The following is a 19,912-nucleotide window of genomic DNA, read 5'->3' on the forward strand; positions in this document are numbered from 1 at the left end:
ACTCTAATGAAGTTAAATCATATATTTTAATTAAAGAATTCTGGCATAAAGTTTAGGATTTGTCAATATGCTATCTAAAGAATAAAGAAACACAAGCAAGAAACAAGATTGTGGATCAAGATAGCAAGAGAGTGGCTCAATGCATGGGTGAGGGTCTGCCTGAGGAAGGCTGGGACAGACGATGTTTAGCCATCTCTACATCCATATCAGCAAAGGTGTACATGTTGTAGTCGTGGTGCTGCAGGTTCTTGTATGTTGTGTTATCAAAGGGTTCAGGCTCTGGCTCTGCCGCTTTCTCCAATGCTTGTTCTGAGAAAATGAAAAAATGCAAGAGAGTATATTTAAGACATGTGAAAGTAACAAATGACCAAAGATATTACATCAAAGTGAACAAGAAAGTGATGTTCTCAATCTACCCTTGAAAAGGACCTAATTACAATATTTACACCTTTCAAGGTGTTACAGTAATCAATACACGAAAAAACTGCTGGTGGTCCTTTGCATCACACAGAAAAAGGTGCCAGAGGCTTTTAACTACATACCTCTGCCAGTTTCTAGTGAAGTCAATCAAACTTAAAATATATTGCAACTTTTTGTCATTATGCTAATTTTCATGAGGACCATTGATGTTCAAAAAATAACAAAAAAGTTGTAATAACTGCAAGACTTTAAATGACAAACAACGCGCATAGTTTATAAATCATAACACTTATTTGTAAGTAGAGGAAAATGCATTCAACAAAATATTTAAGATTAGAAAAGCAAAAATTTAAGTGTAACAGAAAGGCATCTCATCATTCTGATTTCAACCATTGTCAGTTTAAAAACAATAATACAGTATGCTGTAGCTGAAAGAAGAATGGATAAGCTTCACATATATCATCATCAATACTTTTAAAATAACACGATCACACAAACAAGCAAGGTTTAATTCACAAATCAGGAGGTGTAAATCTAATCTAGCAATAAATAAAGATCAGGCCTGGACGTGGAGATGTTTTGGTAACAAAAAGAGTGATTGAGCAACAAATATCTGGTGTTAAAGCCCAGCCCCTACAATAGCCCTAAGATAATAAAGTAAAAGAGACCTAAGAAGGGGTAAAATTTTTATTTTTTTACTTATATAAAAAAACTAAAACTGGAAGTGCTTCTAGACAACTAGTAACATTTTACCCCTTCGAAGTCTATACAGGGCATGCACGCATACAGTGTTAGTGGATTTTGACAAGTAGGTGTACTGTTGGATGAAAAAAGTATCCAAATAAATAATGTCTCGTATCAACAAGATCATCAAATGCGTAAATTATCAATGTGTAAATCACGCTAAATTCTTTTTAAATCATGATTTACAACTGTATCCCTGTATGTGGGGATAGAATGAAATTTATATAAAACAATGTAAAATATATGAAAACAGTTACGTCCCTCACAGAAACTTTAACTTCTCCATCTCCCAGATGGAATCATGTGCGCTCCAATACATTTATTGGTTGTTGTCGCGTCATGTCACTCAACAATATTTTTTCTGACCTTATCCAACAGCTGAACCCGTAGTCCTGCATGCAATGCATCACCGAGAGTTGCAAACACTCGTATTGCCGGAATACCCAACAATCATCTTAAATTAATGAATTTGCTTTGTTGTAAAAGAATGTGTAAACACACCTTACAGTAAGCCTTGTTTATTAACAACTGAATTGCAGAGACTCCATAAAACCGAATATAAATGTTATACATAAAGTGTGCGTATACACAGCGTCTGTACCATATTTTTGCAAAATTTATGAATGCTGATATAGGAGATGGTGGTCTAGTGGGTTAAACCACTGACTGGTAAATCAAAGGTTGCTGGTTAGATCCCAGCAGCCACCACCAGTGTGTCCTTGAGCAAGACACTTTACTCCATGTTGCTCCAGGGGGATTGTCCCTGTAATAAGTGCACAGTAAGTCGCTTTGGACAAAAGCGTCTGCCAAAATGACTAAATGTAATATGTGTGCAGAATAATCTAAATGCTTTTCAATCTCACTTGTGTCACTATACAACATTTATACATCAGGCCCTAGAATCAGCAGACCCACTTGGAAAGAAGTTACATGGTTAACTGGATGTTGATTTAGCAGACAGAGCAATAGTGATTAGTGAAGTGATTTCAAGCCTACATCCAGAGTACATTTATTCTAGGGAGAATTAAATACAAGAGAGCTTGCCATGCTGTCTCGTGCAAATTTAAGAGAGTTAATAAATTAAATTAAAATTCAAACCGACTGAGATAAAACATTGCAAAGCCACCTGAGAAGAGCATTAGCCATGTCACAGTAGAAATGTAAGATTGTGTTCTAGAAATATGAGAAGAATGTGTTTCTGTGGTGATGGATCTACAGAGAGAGACTGAGTAAAGATGATGTGTGATGTACCCTCAGGTGCTTCCATAGCTTCGGTCTCAGACAGGGACTGAGCAGCCACAGCATCAGCAGCCAGAGGTGCAGGATCTTTAAGATCTTCTGAAAAGGCCGTCTCAACATCTGTTGCATTAATATCTTTAGCCACCATCTCTGATGCAGCCTCACGTTCATGTTTAGTCACAATGTCTTTAACAGACTCAGAAACATCTTCTCCAGAACACTTTGCAGCTACTCTAGATTCAACAGTTATATTGTCTACTTCTTGAAGTCTGCATACTACGGTAACCTCTGGAATGACTTTAGGAAAAGTATTGACACTAGCAGGCTGTTGTTCCTCTTCATCCGCAACCTTAGCTTTGGTTTCTGATTCATTTTCAACAATATTTTCAGTAGGAGCTGTTCTTACTTCTGCAGCACTGTCCACCATCTCATCTGGGGAGACATCGATGGATTCTGCGCTAACTTCAGGAATTGTTTCCATCATGGAGGAGGATATTACAGGGGCAGTGTCAATAAGGGTCTCCACCGAGCCAACTGTTTCAGTGCTTGTGGTAGGCACTCCTTCAGGTTTTTCCTTAGCTTGAGCATATTTTTTGGATTCTTCTTCCAATGAGCCACTAGGTGCAATAACTGATTCAGACTCTACAAAATTTTCTGCAACATGTACTCGTTTACTTGTGAGAACTTCCTCTGCTGCTTTAACTTCAGATTTGACCACCGTTTCAATCTTTGGTTTCTCATCATCAGAATCAGAGTCAGACTCAGAATCACTTGAGGATGAGGATGAGGAAGAAGTATCCTCCTGATCTTGCTGTACTTCTGCCTTAACATCAGAGGCCTTACTTTCGTTACTTGCTGCACAGACCTTATAAGCAGGGTGGCCTTCAGTGATCTCAACATTGCCTGTAGAAATAGCTTCAGAAACTTCTGTTTCCTTAGTGAAATGTTCTTTGGCTTCAGTAATAGACTGGGATGTCAGAAGTTGCTGTTCTGTTGTGTCAGATGTGGCCACCACCGTCTCAGTTATCACAACTTTTGCAGTAGAATCAGACTCATCTAAAGCCATGTCTTTGGGAAGAAATCCAGTGGCAGACAGCTTAGAAGGGAAGGCAACTGCAGGCTTGTAGGCTAGAAGAGAGGCTCTCTCGTCGGCCTCTTTGGCTGAGAAAACGTCAAATGGGATAAAATATATGAGATTGTTTTTGTATGCATATGAGAAACCCTCTTGTTAAGTGGAACCATTATCCCAGTGAACACCATAATGAGAAAAAAACACCCTACATAGAGGCCAAACAGCATCTTGCCACCTCGCCCAAGGCTTAATGTATAAAATAGTCACATGAGTTCCCTATCTAAGCGGAAAAAGTATTGTTGTCTGAAACTGATATGAACTTAAATGTACGTGTAGTTACGTAATAATGTAATCATGCTGCAGACACACCCGTGAGTGGAAATGAATGGCTGTAATTGTGTACAAATTAGAGGAAAAACACACAAATTGTGAGAAGGGATGTTAATTGTAAAAGTCAATTGCTTACTCTTAGTTGTAGCCTTTGGCTTCTTTACTGTTTTGGGAGGGGCGTCCGCTTTAGTGCACAATGCTGCAACAAACGGGCTCTTCTTCTGTGTGCCCCAGATTTCACGCAGGAGACACTATATAGAAAGTCACATGAAAATCATGCGCTGCCTTATAATACGACATTAAGAGATCAAGACTAATACACCCTGAACATGTCTAAAGATATAAGCTTAAAAATTCGATTAAATCTAATTCTACATATGTAGCTAATGTTCTATCAGCTTTCATTGTTGAGTGTAGTTACAAACACCCGTAATGCGAATGGCGTTTTATCTATAAGGGCCATTCGCTTAACGTTATAATAACACATTTAATCAACGTGTTTCTATGTTTCTTCGGTGCTATTTTTGTAAAAATGCAACAAGATTATTTATTTTTACCTTAGGAGACCCAAGTCGACCTAACCTAAGCAAGGACGTCGCCATCTTTGTTCTTCTGTTATTATTGTCCGGGCGGAAAATATCACCAAAGATCGATAGTTCCTATAAAAATATCATGTCATTGATATTTAAATCGAAGACTTGATCTCTGTTTTACTGATTTGTAATTACGAAAGTCATTGTATTTGCAGAAATATTTAGAATTATTTCACAAAGAATCAAACAAACTGTTTTGACCCATCATTGCAAAAATGCAACTTATTGTGCAACCTTTTTATATTACTTTACAAATATCCCCTCCTAATATAAAGCAATATCTGTCATTCTTGGATATCAATGTAGTACTCAATACAAATCCTTAAAATGTAACTTGACCGCCCAGTTTCCAATGGAGCTACGATCAACGTAGGCTTACGCTGCTTTTGGGAAACACAGCCCGGGATTATTTCCTGCCCTGGTTGAAGATAGATGGATAGACCCCAACACTCCCAAAGACCCCAAATAGGATAAGCGATAAATATAGATGATGACCTGATGAATGTTTGTAATAATTTTTAAAATAAGAACAACGTTTTACACAGAATGTGTGCGGCTCAGTTTATTCAGCTCTTTTCCTAAAGAATTCAAACAAACTTCCACATGTGCACCACATAAATCAGCTTTTCATCACACATGTTTGAAAATTGGCTATTTAGACTTGCATGTATAATCTCACAATATATTAAGGCTTACAGATGAAAGACAATTGACAAAATGCACATGAGAGGTACACACAAATACAGACGATTTACTTTGAAGACACTTCATCAAATATGGGCTCTGTAAATAGAAACATTGATATATTAGTGGTTGTTTTATTTAGGACAAACAAACCAAGATTCAAGACAAATTCACTGCAATAGTTACAAAAAAAATCACAAAATGAGTTTCAGGAAGTCATATTGTTTTTTTCTTTGATTTCTGTGAATTTTTCAGAACTTCCTAAACGATCAGATTTAATTTATTCTATTAATTTTACTGTTGACATACCAGGGAATTTGAAATCTGGGAATGAAGTCAGGTCACCCCCACCATACAGCCGCTTTAGTTTATTTATTTCCTCAGCAAGAGCCTTTTGGTACTCAGGGCCTGCATCAAGACCACCAGCAGCACTGAGTAAACATAAAGGGGCGGTTTTCCAGACACCAATTAATTTAAACCAGGCCTTAGTTAAATTAGGACTGCAGAAAGTAATACATTGCTTAGCATATAACCATTGTTGTTTTTAAACATACTAAATAAATAAATTTGGCTGACAGACCAGGTCATTTGCCGCTTTTAGTAAAATATGAAAGATTATGACAGTAAGAATTTGAGAACAACACTCACTTGCTCTTTGTGGTGTATGCACGAATTGAATGTAGGAAAAGATTCTGAATAGGGTCCAATCCAGCTGAGTCACAGGAAAAAGAACAATTATTAAATATCTTTAAAAAACACCAGTCATACATATGAATTGTACACTAAAGGGATGTCTTTAGCCCTCATGCATAAGAAGTGCCTAGGGTGGCCACTGTAAAATATATACTGGACGAAGGAGGTAAAGAATTGAGTGAAGGAACAGGTTAGGCTGGGAGTAACTACTACCAAGATTGCATCGTCACTGAAATGAAAGGAAGAAGTTTATACCACAATAGTGTTGAGACAATGTATATTTACCATAAAGAAATAAATATTATTATATTCAAGCAGTTGTTGTTGTACACTCTCATAATCTGATGCTTCCATTCCACATACAGCAAACAGAGTGCAAACTCAATCTCACCGAATCCACCATATACCACATTGGGAAAGTGGGTAAGAAATAACAGACATTTCACATTTATCTTTCGCATACAAACCCACATACACAGGAAAAGGTAAAAGGATAATTAGCCGATATCATGCGAAACCCTGGGAAAAAGAGTGATACATTGACGAAGTTTGTTCGGGTAAGGAGAGAAGAATGGCAATTCCATCTTACCATACAGTATAAACCTTTCCCTTTACATTTAACATAACATTAACTTTAACAAAAAAGAAAACTAACTGATAAAGTTTTCCATCAAATTTACAAAGCAGAAAAATCTTGAATTTTGTTTTTACAGGAAAATACACTAGCACAAACTATAGACAGTATGTGGCTGCTTGGGATGTAAGTTGCGACAAAAGGAACAATGGGTATGATTTCGAACGCTGATAAAAAATATAAACGAGAAGAGAAAAGGAAGGCGAAAACATGAAACAAACATTTTTAAATTAATTAATGGGCGAAGAACTGAAACATGCAAAACAAATGTATTTGAGCATTGAGGAGTCACAATAATAAATAAGCAAAAATAGCAAAGTATGCAATGAAGAACAAGCATTGCATAACCTGAAGAGTAAAAAAATCGGCAAGCAAGCAAACAACTAACGCAGGCATGCACAGACACGGATGACAAAGGAAGAGACTACGTTCTATGTCATGGACTGAGAGTAATAGGATCAAGACAAAATCCACTGTCTAGTCTTGCGGACTAAAACCTTGAAAGAGTCAAGCCTTGTGCATACTTTGCGTTTAATTTTGTTTAACTGCTGATTTTCAGAATATAATATGATACATGTTCTTTTTCAAGAACAATCATTGTTTTGTGTCAGACTGTATATAAAAAGGAGTGGTTCAAAGTTTAATACATTGCAAGAACTCTGCACTTATAAATATAAACTTTTGAGATGTTTCAGAATTACTTTAGACTACAAAAACGTAGCCAAGGTCGCACCGTGTGCACTGGGCTTAACTTGGGTGTCTGTTGCTGCAGTAATGCTTAGCTTTAGTAAAGCTTGCATATGTGCTATGCCTTACAAATTATTAACAGATACAATGAAGAAACTGCATTGTGATATTTACACTAAACCATTTTAGCTATTATCATTACAATTACTTCTTAAAAAAACTATACAAAATGAGAAAACAAAACAGCTATCAAATGTGCTGTATCCCATAATATGAAAGAGGGAGGTTATAGGGATATGGAGTATACCCTCAGGTGTCTCCCCAGCAGGAACCTCAGCAGCATCTGTTACCACAGGGACAGAATCTATCAGCTCTTCAGCAGGAGCTGTATCTGCAACAGGGGCAACTTCAGTCACAACTTCTGCAGCTACTTCAGTGACAGCCTCTACAATAGGGGCAGCTTCAGAAATGATTGAAGGGGCAGCTGCTTCAACTCCAGGGGCTGTCGCTTTGGCTGCAGGGGCAGCGGCTTTAACTACCGGAACTTCAACTGAAGGGGCAGCGGCTATGACAGTATCGGCTTCGACTGAAGGGGCAGGTGCTTCGACTGCAGGGGCTTTGGCTGAAGGGGCAACCGCTTCAACTGCAGGAACTTCAAGTGAAAGGGCAGCTGCTTCAACTCCAGGGGCTGTCACTTTGGCTGCAGCGGCTTTAACTGCAGGAACTTCAACTGAAGGGGCAGCGGCTTCGACTGCAGAGGCAGGGTCTTCGGCTGCAGGGGCAGCGGCTCCGGCTGCAGGGGCAGCGGCTCCGGGGGCAGCGGCTTCGGTTGCAGGGGCAGCGGATTCGGCTGTAGTGGCAGCGGGTTCTGGGGTTTTGGCTTCAGGGGTTTCAACTGGAGGAGTCAGATTAGTGGCAGATATAGCAGCTTCAACAGTAGGAATGGTGGCTGGTGCTTCTGCTGCAGCAGGAGCGGCAGTTATAGGGGTGGCAGCAGATGCAGCTTCTGTGGCTGCAGCAACAACTGTAGGCTCCTTTTTGGGGAATTCCACATACGCTCTGTGCTGGACAAGTGTTCCAATATCAAAGTATGTTTTTGGAGCTGCTTTTTCTAGGATGGAGGGGGAAGCAGGGTTAACTTAAAAATGCAATAATTTGATTCATCATGTTCATTTTCAGACCCAACGGAGACCACTTCAAATCACAGAGCAAAACAACTTTCCCAGGTTTTTAATCATAAAGATCAGATCAGCAACCCCTGGTGGTGGACCTTTAAATCGTATTATCAAGTAAAACAAAATGTGAACTCTTGCTTGTATAAAAAGTAAAGCATTTTTCATAGAAATTTGTTACCCAAAAGATTTTTATGAAATATCCTTTTAGTACACTCACCCTCTCTCTTTAGTAACTAGACAAATACAATTTTAAAGCACATTCTCGCGTATATCTTAAATGAGTCATATGACTTGATTTCGTGGTTTCCTGTATCTTTGGTGTGTTACAAGTTTGTCATGCATATATAAAACACGTAAAGTTAGAAAAATTTAAGCCTCACACCAAAATATAAGTTTGATTTAAAGGGGCGATGAATTAAGACCTCGATTTTAACCCAAGCTTTTGTTATATAAGAGGGAATCGAACATCCTGTAAGGGTCAGAACTGAAAAGAACCTTGTTACTGAAATTAAAACTGTTATTGACACCAGGCTCAGCGAACGCTAGCTCCTGGAATGCACATGTCTAGGTTAAAACAGCCTCCCCAAAAACATATCAACGACTACATCTCTAGCCCCGCCCACTGGTTCGCCCATGACAGTACCACAAGTTGCACAGAACCAGATAGACCGAGCAAGCAATAAACATGCCATGTTAAAGATCGCAAAATATTGTTTAGCGCCTGGTTGTGGAAGAACACAGTCGCTCCACTACCTTCCTTCGGATTCCGAAGTTTATTCCTAAAGACGTTCCAGCTCACGTGGGTAAAACATTACCGCGGATTCCTTTGGGAAAAAGGCGGGGTTAACGATGGATTTGCGGAGAGATTAAAATAAAAAAGCAGTACTATGTCGTCATTATTGGACCAGACAGGAATTGCGCACCAATCTAATGTGAGCACAACATATTTATACAATGCCTCACTATTGCTTTGTTAGAGATTGCTTGATGTGCCCTGAGCCCTGTTTGCACCGGATAAGTGTAACCTGGGGATCTCTAGTCATTTGTAATACTTGCAGAGGTTGTCTGTGATCCATGTGGTTGATAAGCGCAATTGTCTGTTGCCAGTGTTGTAAATAATGTCGCTGTATCATGAATTTGTTTACAAAGCTGATGGAACCGGGGAATTCAGAAACTTGGTGATGAAACCATCTCACACTCTTCCGCAGGACATGACGAGTTATCTCGTCATTAAAAAAAATCGCTTCCCCGCCAAAGTTTTTTTACGGCAATCAGTGTTTGTACTGTTGTACAGCAGGTGACGCTATTACACACCACTGGGAAAAAGTATAGAATCCCAGAACCTGGAAAGTATATGTTTTAGCGGTTTTTAATGATTGTTCTGAGTGGAATCTGGGCGGTATCTTTGACAAAAAAAACTTTAATTATCTCAGCTGTTTGATCAAAATGATGCATTTTTGAAGAAATCTACCCACATCTACGGAGTGATAAAAAAATGAACAAACGAAGATAGAATAATACGGTTTATTTTGTTTAAAAGCTGAGACTCTGTTCTTTCATTTGACATATTGTTTGTCCATATTTTCTTTGCAGAAAATTTACCGTGAGTCATTCAAATTGGGTGAAAATGTTAAAAAACGTTGGCGTAGGCTGGCAACTTTTTTTTAAAGAGGTTGAGGGTTGTTCTACAACTGAAATAATTTAAGAGTAACAGATTTTTACAGTTCACTCATGAAGCCATATTTCCATGCTTATATCTCTAGGACTTAACCATATAGGGCCTTTATAAATGTAGTTCCCCAAAAATGTAGGTAACGCACATGAATCTAAAAGGACATTAAGGTATCTCAAAACGGTTCTGAAGTCACAAGCTTGCAAATTTTGTTAAAAGAACAAGAAAAATGTCTTGTTGATTAATAAATTGAATGTGCAGATATGTTATATTGCTCAAGCAGTGGATCCAGTCACTATTTCATCTCCCCTGCTTCAGCCATGCGCTTATCTATCAATGTCCTATAGCCCCACAAAGACGTGATATGTGCTTGTGTAAGAGGTCAATTTAATGTTATTGATGATAAAGCGGAAGTAACGACAAAGTGGGGCCAAAAACACTCACTTATATTAAAGGAATTGTGTTCTTCTTGTATGACTTGTTTATGATAAAGAAAAACGTAGCATACAATAATTTAGTTGTTAAAGATTTTTTTAAACACACCTTTTCACCACTTAGAGGTCATGAGGAGCTTGATAAACTGTAAAGGAAGGTGGAATTATGCAAGCAGTTGTCTTCACCTAAACTGTTGATGGAAATTAAGTTTTACAACGTTAGCCAAAGTGGCTCACTGGAAACAACAGTGGTGTGCTATACAACTATATTTATTCATTATTACAACTATCATTATTAGCATTCTGCAAAGCATGAAGTGGAACAAAGCTAAGATTTCTACGACAGTAAAATAGGAAGATAAAACTCACATGACTCCATTAACCGGTGCAACGAGGAGGAACATTTACATTTATTACAGGCACACACTGGTTACACAGTTAAATTGTGAATTTCTATGAATGCAAACATTGTTGGAAACATTTGGGATAATGTAAGACACAAGTGAACAAAATATATTACATTGTGCTAGTGGTTATTGGATAGCTTTCCTGTAGCTCAGTGGCAAGAGCATGGCACTAACAATGCCAAGGTAGTGGGTTCAATCCCAAGGGATTGCACATATTTAGAAACACATGTATAGGATAATGCCATGTCAATCGCTTTGAATAAAAGCGTCTGCCAAATGCATAAATGAAATGTTCATGTAAACTTACCATAAAAACATATTTGTGTCACTGGGGAGACACATCCCAGCCCTTTGGCATTATCAGATTCTCTTCAATGAACAAAAGGAGTGGCTTAAACTATAAAGGCTTATTCATGCAGCACGGTCCTTGATTCTGATGTCAATGTGGCATATATACTGTAAACCAAGGGTCTATATATAAGAGGTCCAAATATACCACTTAGCATGTGATTGAAATGAACATCTGCCAGTAAGTGGGGAGTGGATCATAAGGTTATCTTCCTACACATGACCAGTATAACATATTTTATTTAATACAAAATTTCCTTTACATGTGAAAATCAACCGATTCCAAAAAGAATTTGGTTCTTTGAATCCTTAGAAAAAAACCTATCAATTTCTATATTTTCATTTGAATGTTTCATTCAAGTGTAATGATATTGTTTTAGAACGGGAACCTGTTTATCCTCATTCCAAACTAGCAATATCATCTTTGTGTCTTCTAGGGTGTTAAGACATGTTAGTAAAGTTTTTTTATATTTATAATTCATAGGCAGTGATATAACACCCACGTTTCTCAGGACTTTGAGTATAAAAACTAAGTATAAAACTAACAAAAATATTTGTAAGAATGCTTGAAACTAAACAGTTGGACACCATTGACTCCCATAGTAATAAAAAATATTTTCTTCCAAAATCTTTCTCTGTGTTCTCCGATTGGAACAATTCTAGGGTGAGTCAATTATGACAGAATTTTAATTTTTGGGTGGGTAATCCCTTTAAATATTGATATTTCTTCTGGTTGTGAGTCGCTTTGGATAAAAGCGTCTGCCAAATGAATACATATAATACAAATGTAAAGCATTGGTCTGATTTAACAACAATTGAATTTTGTCAGTGAATGTTACAAAACAATATGTACACTGTAGAACATTAATTTAGTATGCATGTTTATTTGCACGGTGTTATTCCTGTATGGCACAGCTAGAGACTCAACAAAATCTACTGCGGGTTTAGAAACTACAGCTGAGGTCAGAGGGCATGCATGAAGATGTCAGCGGTCTCTTTTAAAAAAAACTCACATGTCCCACGTACGGCATTAAGATTACATCTACAGATACTTCCATCCCCCCAAAAATGAATAAATAACACCAATTATATTAGAAAATACTTAACGTAACATATATGTACAAAACATATACCTTTGCTGGGCTTTTTGGACTTCTTGTCCCCAGATGTTGTGCTCAGAGTGACAACAGGAACTCTTACAGAACTCTCTGCCAGCAGATACTATCAAACAAGAGGAACCAAAACATAGCAGTTCAAAAAACAGACAAAAAATATCACATACTCATTATATTATTGAGGTGTAAAGGTATTTTTCACAAGTATTTGATGTTGTCTCAGAACGTTTTCAGCAGAAAGTACATCGTGTTCCCATCGACGTTGAGTTAAATTCATATGTAATTCCAGGATTATTTTTTAATACCGTTTATACTCAGCTGTATAAATTATTTAATAAATCCAGTCTGAGGGGATTTAATGCCACAGTGATTTGCTACGTAAACTAGTTTTCCACATATGGGATCAGATCTGCGCATTTTCCGCCAATCACAGGATTAAATGTGCTTGTTTATCACTAAAACATGCACGCATATTGTTAATGTCGCAAAATTTATTACATTACCTTAAGCGTTCCAAATCGTCCTACCCTTAGCAAGGAGACTGCCATGATTGCTGCTGTATGCCTATGAAGAGAACAGTCGCATCGACATTATCCATCACAAATCCTGACGTCTCCCATTGAAAAACAAGCAATAGTTGCTTCATAAACAGAGCGAGAAAGGCTATTATTCGTGGACCGGACAGCAACAGATATAGGCTAATGCAACAACACACATTGAACAATGATGGATGACCGTTACGCGCAAACGTTATATGATAAATAAAATAGCGCATATCCATGTGAAATGCTCAGATTTTCTTGATAATTTTTGTTAGGTGCAGATATTATTATTACCTGAATTTCAGATTTATTTAAATCAAAATTCCAGTTTGTCTAAAACGACAGATAGAATTGAGCTCAATGTAATAAGAGTACAACAACTTTAACGTTAAATGTGTTTAAATAAAGTTCTTGCATAACGTTCACGCCCCCTCGCACAACTCTGTGTTCCTATTAATAAGTAATGGTAATGGTTGAAATGGTAAAAAAAATTCCACAAAGGATTCACTAAACGCTTATAAAAAGCATCATTAAACGTGCACACTGTAAACCAGGAGTTTAAATCGAACACGCCGATATATATTATTCCTTTTTAACTCGTACACTAGTAATGGCGACTTTCTCGTGACAGATTCCTGCACGTCTATGCGTATGACGTATTAAACGTGCGACTGACTCACATGTGAGCAATATTCATCATGGCAGTAGTGAGTTCAAAAGGAGACTGGTTTGTTTCAAGCTGTTCTAGTACTTTAATCGCAATAAACCTTAAAAAGACCAGGTGAGTAGCTGACCTATACCCTATTTAGCATTGGATTTAATTCGATATTTGCACGAACGTCTACTGTGACATTAATGAGTGCTTTAATTTATAACGTTAGTCAAAGTCTGCTTTATTGTCAATTCTGCCACATGTAACGTTACAGTGCATACATATAGACATACGTTAGAGGATTGGAAGGACCTGCGGATGTGGAGCATCAACATAAAGTTCATATGCACTGAAATGCTGGTTCTTCCATATTAATTTAGAAATAAATAAATATATTGAGTAAGTTAACCTAACACAGTTATCGATTTGGATGGACTTGGAAATGTCATAAATGCACGCATCATGTTGTATTTAAAAATGTATATCATAAAATCAAAGTTACTTTCGAAATCTGATTATATTCTTTTATCCTTGCATAAAAGCATTATATCCACAAAATAAGAATACCAAAAAACTATTTGTGTACTTGTGCTTTTCTAGACTGGCATGTTTTCGTTTTATACATTCTTATAAGTTATACATTTAAATAAAATAAAGTAAATAGAGAGGAATGGCATGTAAGCTGGTTAACATGGTAACTCACTCCACTTGATCTACGTTCTGATAGGGATTTGTTTGTGTTTGACTGTGCAAAAGCAGAGAAACGAATAAAGGAAGCTGATGGCGACGAGAAAAGGTAACCTTTTCATTTACAAGTGCTGTGTAATGAATGTTTGTGTATTTCATATTTAAGGAGGGTATGAAATTTTAAAACCCTTTTATTCCTGCATTTCAGTGGAGGAGGATCAGATAAAGACAGTGACAAGATTCTTGCATTTGCTGTCTCCGCATCCGGCAAACATGTAGCACTCACAGATGACCACAAACGTCTTGTTCTTTTCTCTACTGAGCCATCGTGGCATTGCATTAGTACACGGTAACAGCTCTCATTTCAGTGGAAAATATCATAATGTTTATTTACTTGTTCCAAGTAAATAAAGCTTGTTCCAAAGACTTTCTTCCTTGAAATGGAAACCTATCACGACCACTCTTTTCCTTGTAATGAAATTCAGTGCTCTTTAAGATTGTGGACTAGGGTTGTCAATCTTCAAATTGAAAAAAGCCTCAAAAGTATTTAATGAAGAATAGACCTCCCAAAGCTTCGAACTGAGCTGTGTAAATTGCATTACCCATATTATTTATTCAAACCTGAAACTGGAAGAGCTTTTTAGCGGGCTGTTGGTTTAAAATTCAACCTCTGGATAAAAATGTTTGCAAACAACATGTAATGGCATTATATTTGATTTCAGAGGATTTCCTGAAAGGAAGGTTGTTTCACATAAGAAAGTGTGTCACATGTGGCACGAGGGTGTGTAAATGATAAACTACTTCAGATTTTATTAAGACTGTGGTTATTTTCTTATAGGTGGGTTATGCGGAGATGCACATCTGTTATATTTACTCAAACCGAAGATGAAGTCTATGTGGCTGATAAGTCTGGTGATGTGTATTCATTCTCCGTTCTGGAGCCACAAAAACCAGGAAAGCTACATCTGGGACATGTCTCTATGTTATTGGCTGTGGTAAGTGTAACATTTGGTTTTGTGCAGCAGTTCAACAGAACATTATTAAGATCCACAGAATTAAAAAGCTTTCAATTCTAACTCAAACTCCACATATCCACGGGCTGCCCTTTCTGTTTTTTTGTTTATTAAAGGGTACCCACTGTATAGAGAGATGTATGGCTTAATATGTTGTAATAGCCTTACACTACTACTACACTACTAGGATTTGTTTGTTAGAAACACATCAAATATTTTCAATTCTTTAAAGAGTAGGTAGCATGAGATCATGAAAATGACATTTCATGCAGTCTGTTATGTTGCCGTGTTTGAAAGTAAGCTGTCTGCCAAGTTGTTAGTCCGAAGGTGAATAAATAACAAAGTTATTTGCTTGTAAAAATGGGAGTCGACTCTGAATCACACAAACGAGACGTGGACTTGTACACCCGCGTATCTACCTCACTATACATAGTCCCCGCCTACGTTTTGCTGAGACTGACGCGAAAACTTATTTCTCCTCCCACAAACACTGTCGCCTGTTCGTGCTGCATGTGTATCATGTCTATAGCCTGTGTTCTACGGTGTGAAACTAAGTCCGTCTTATTTCAACTACCAAAGGAAGAACGTCTGTGGGGAAAAATGGTTACAATTCATTTTTCAAGCGATACCAAAGGAGTATAACCCCGGGGTTTAACTGTGCGCGCGTCATTTCACCGAAGATTGGTTTAAAAATATTGGCGCGTTCACTGCAGGGTATGTGAAACGACTATCCTTGAAAGAGCGGGCAATACCAACTCTATTTGGACCTGTTAGCTCCACCGAATCACACAACCTGTAAGTGTGACTATTCATTTTTGTCTTTAACTTCAAGAAATATTTTTGTACCTTATGTCTGAGGTGTTACAGTTGGTTTATCTTGCTATTAACTTTGCATTTTGACACATTCGCCGCACATGCACCTGTATAGATATATTTGGGTTTCATATATATAATTTTTCATAACGTCGACTTTCTGATATGCTCTAACGCACAGTTAAGACTAAATCATATTATTACTAACGTATTAACAGTATTTTAGGAAAAAAAAACATCATTGATGAGCAAAAGCACAACATGCATGTTGTCACACTGGGAGTATTTATGACAAGAGTTACTGCCACTGACAAACATCCTGCTCCAGTCGTGGTGGAGTTTGTTGTGGATTAGCGTTAAACTGTGTTAAACTGAACACTGACACTAATCAATATAAGGGGCTTTTTGATATATAATATATTACAAACACAATGTTTTTAGCCATTATAAAATGCATTTCATCCAGATTTTGGCTTTTTGATGTTGATTTCTCAACATTAGTAGCCTTACGTTATTGTCTTCTCTCTCCATTATTCACGCGTGCTCTAATGCAGAATAAATACCCAAACCGCAAGCATCTTATTGTTGTGTTTATCAGTATTTTCTCATAATGTATAAAGTATACGGTATGGTGGATGCTGATGTCTTAAATAGTCTTAAATGTCCTAAAGACGGACGTTTAAAACTATGATTTAATGCACATTTACGTTGAACAGATGCTTACTGACACTGAAGGGAACGCATTCTTCTTTTATGGCAGTAAGGCTAGCTTGTGTCAAGAGGACATACCGCCACCTACTGTCCCTGTGTATTTATATATCTTGTCTTATTTTTGACGTCTCAATATTTACTTTTATACATTGAAAGCGCGTGTGCTTCGCTGTAGTGTTAACAGAACGGGTTTAGGTTGCAAACTTTTTCCGTCACCGCTTTTGACGCAAAAATGCGGCCTCAGGGTATTCAAGGTTTATGAATACTGTGACCGTTACACTGTTTTTTTATTTCACATTTATGAAGTCAATGCCATTGCTAATATATTTAGCCTTACGTCTCTATATACCCAAGATTCCTTTTAACAATTGTATCTGATTTGTATATTCTTTCAGCTACCAAATTACCAATAGTACTTTTTAATAACAATTTTTTATATCTAAATCAACTTTGTAAGATACATCCTTCAAAAATTCCCTTTATTGTTTTTAACTGAACGCCTTTTGTGTTTATCTACACAGGCTCTTTCTCCAGATGATAAGTATATCATAACCGCAGACAGAGATGAGAAAATCAGAATAAGCTTCCGACTTCAACCGTACAACATTCAGGCTTTCTGCCTAGGCCACAGAGAGTACGGACAGTAGGAATTTGTTGTTGTCATATGGTTCATATTAGTTCTGGTTTGAACCTGATTTTTTCTTGACAGATTTGTCAGTGCATTGCTTGTGCCTGCAGGACACCCTGACTGGCTTCTCTCCGGCTCAGGGGTAAGCGTGCTTTTACAATTCACTTACCTTTATGGTTAGGTTGCAATATCTGGAGGCTTAGTAGTTATGATTTGATTTGATTTAAGAGTTATTTTTGAAATGTTTTACAGGATGGCACAGTGAAAGTTTGGCATTATGAGACTGGTCAGAGGTTACAAAGCATTGACCTGAATCAACTTGTCATTTTGGATGACGCCAATTTAGACACAGAAAAGGTGACCCACAAATGTTCTAATTATCACGAGACCCTGGCATATATTTTGGAAGTTCTCATCTTAATATTGAATTGTATGATTGTCACAAAAACAATACCAAAATGCAAAAACCTTAAAAGTAGACAGAGCAAATTCATCCCAACTAGACCAGTGCTTTACTACTCTATTATACATATGATCTCGGTTCCATTCACATCAAAAAATGAAAAGAAACCACAAACCCTATCGATTAACGTATGTCTACTTACCAACACTTTCAGTTTTGTTTAATATGAAGGTTTCACTTCTGATATTTCAATGCAAATCTTAACCATATGCTATATAAAGTGTTTTTAAACTTAATTTAACCCAAGTGTTTTATAAACATGTTAATTTGACACCACTGTCTTTAAAAAAAAATACCAATGTGTCTTCTTTCTTAGAGGTTTGCTGTTAGCCGGATCATCAGCTCGCCAGATGGGCGACACATAGCTGTCCAGTGTGAGGGGTGTGTTCCTTTCATTAGTATCAATGTCTGTAGAATTCTTTAACAACACTCAGACAAAAAAGTATTTTGTAAGATATTGCTCATCTACAGTTGAAGTCAAAAGTTTAGATAGCCTTTGGTAGAAAAAAATTGTGATTGGAATTTTGAAAATTAACGATGAACAAGTTATTTTATAAATGTTAACATGAAGTTGAAACCAATGAATAATACCAGAATTTCTAAAATAGCCCCTGATCCTTAATACTGTATGATGTTACCTGCACAATCAATGACAGTTTTTATGTTTTGTCATAGTTGTTTAAGGGTTCCTTATTTGTACCGATTCATTAAACTTTCCAATGATCTTCAGAAAAATTACCCAGGTCCTCCAGAATCTTCGCTTTTTCAGCATTTCTGTATATTTGCCTCATGTCCAGCAGTAACAATATGATGTTAAGATTCATCTTTTTACATTGAGGACGATCAAGAGACTCAAACACAACTATTACAATAGATAGAAACATTCAGTGCTTTTCATGAAGTCGATTCAATTAAGTCAGGTGGGTGTAAACTGCTAAAAATGTTTTTGGTGTAAACGGTTTACATTTATTTTCTTTAGAAACATATATATATTTATAGCTTCGGAAAGACATTACTTAATAAAACAATGCATATATAAACAATAACAATTTACACCAAAAAACCTTTTCTTATTTTTCTCAACAAAAAAAATTGTTGCATTTTCTAGGTTCTCCAAAGAGGCATGTCAACTTTTGACTTTAACTCTGTCATTTTGCATAAAAATGATCATAAACATCTGTTTAGATTTCTCTCAGTTCAGCTGTTTTTGGTGGATGCTGGGACAGAGGTCTGCTTGAAATCTGCTGAGAAACTTGTTCTTCCTCATGCTCCCTGGGATATGACCTTTGATTCACAATGCCATCTTTGGGTCTTACTAGAGAATGAAGACGTGAATGTGCTTCAGTATCAGTACTCAGAAGAGAACTGGGAGGTATACCAAATTTTAAGCTGTCTTTTGATGCACTGACGGTGACTTTACTTTTACTAACTGGTTTTGCTTGGCTATAGCTGTGTGACACTGAAACACCTGAATTGAGCAGGGTCACTGAAGCATTAAAAGCCCAATGGAATGTCTTTAAAGGTAAGAAATCCACTAAATATGATTCTGTAACAGAGAAAATAAATGTTAACAGGCTAGAATTGGATACAATGGCTTAACCACATTAAATGGTCATATCAAGACTTTCTACAAAATACATGTTAACATATCTGAACTTTGATCTCTAAGATTCTAATGATGCATTCTGTCCTGTGTTCACAGGTTCCATGGGGCTGGAAAGTCAATATAAGCACTTGTATAAAGTGAACTTTGACAACATGGCATCGTATTTACAAAAGAAACAGGAAAGACTAGAAAAGGAAAGCAAGAAGAGAGCAGCAGCAAATGGCTCTAAACCAAATTCGACTGAAAAAAGAAGTAAAACGGAGAGCGATACTGGGATTCAAAGCACCGGCTAAATAGGAAGATTCGTTTTACATTTGTTTTCAAACAATGACAATGATTGTTATTTTTTTACTGTTTAAATGATTTTTTTATTGTGTGTGTATTGTCCATTAGATATCACTATAATTTCTTTTATGCTCAGTTAATAAGCAGCAATGATGATGGCATTACTTTTCATGCAGCCACAAAAGAATATGAATAAACATAAAACTTAATTAAAATACAGAGTGCTTTTAAAAGGACGCCCACTGACGTTTGTTAAAAGTTAGTC

General features: G+C 37.0%; 4 protein-coding genes across 4 annotated transcripts in view; 1 reads left to right on the top strand and 3 right to left on the bottom strand.

Annotated features, from left to right (window-relative positions):
* Window positions 1–7: 7 nt before the first annotated feature.
* Window positions 8–4,799, bottom strand: ndufv3 (NADH:ubiquinone oxidoreductase subunit V3). Its single transcript, XM_056755786.1, has 4 exons — window positions 4,363–4,799; window positions 3,942–4,056; window positions 2,416–3,564; window positions 8–309 (listed from the first exon to the last, which is right to left on the bottom strand). The coding sequence occupies exons 1-4, from the start codon at window positions 4,405–4,407 to the stop codon at window positions 137–139; spliced, it is 1,482 nt and encodes a 493-aa protein (XP_056611764.1). The 5' UTR covers window positions 4,408–4,799; the 3' UTR covers window positions 8–136.
* Window positions 4,800–4,945: 146 nt separating this feature from the next.
* On the bottom strand, window positions 4,946–13,418 carry si:ch211-140m22.7 (uncharacterized protein LOC570370 homolog). The gene is made up of 7 exons (XM_056755788.1): window positions 13,084–13,418; window positions 12,751–12,811; window positions 12,266–12,353; window positions 7,404–8,207; window positions 5,731–5,794; window positions 5,392–5,513; window positions 4,946–5,181 (listed from the first exon to the last, which is right to left on the bottom strand). The coding sequence occupies exons 2-7, from the start codon at window positions 12,793–12,795 to the stop codon at window positions 5,150–5,152; spliced, it is 1,155 nt and encodes a 384-aa protein (XP_056611766.1). The 5' UTR covers window positions 12,796–12,811; window positions 13,084–13,418; the 3' UTR covers window positions 4,946–5,149.
* A 40-nt stretch (window positions 13,419–13,458) lies between these two features.
* On the top strand, window positions 13,459–19,864 carry wdr4 (WD repeat domain 4). Its single transcript, XM_056755787.1, has 11 exons — window positions 13,459–13,570; window positions 14,169–14,237; window positions 14,337–14,477; window positions 14,967–15,123; window positions 17,187–17,299; window positions 17,375–17,435; window positions 17,546–17,650; window positions 18,073–18,137; window positions 18,942–19,128; window positions 19,206–19,278; window positions 19,459–19,864. The coding sequence occupies exons 1-11, from the start codon at window positions 13,488–13,490 to the stop codon at window positions 19,653–19,655; spliced, it is 1,251 nt and encodes a 416-aa protein (XP_056611765.1). The 5' UTR covers window positions 13,459–13,487; the 3' UTR covers window positions 19,656–19,864.
* Window positions 19,168–19,912, bottom strand: part of pde9aa (phosphodiesterase 9aa) — a 31,300-nt gene continuing 30,555 nt past the window's right edge. Inside the window, exon 19 of the mRNA XM_056755785.1 lies at window positions 19,168–19,302. The gene's annotated coding sequence lies outside the window, so the exon portion shown is untranslated. The remainder of the gene's footprint in view (window positions 19,303–19,912) is intronic.

Source organism: Triplophysa dalaica, chromosome 8, assembly GCF_015846415.1.
Source record: "Triplophysa dalaica isolate WHDGS20190420 chromosome 8, ASM1584641v1, whole genome shotgun sequence".
Taxonomy (NCBI): domain Eukaryota; kingdom Metazoa; phylum Chordata; class Actinopteri; order Cypriniformes; family Nemacheilidae; genus Triplophysa; species Triplophysa dalaica.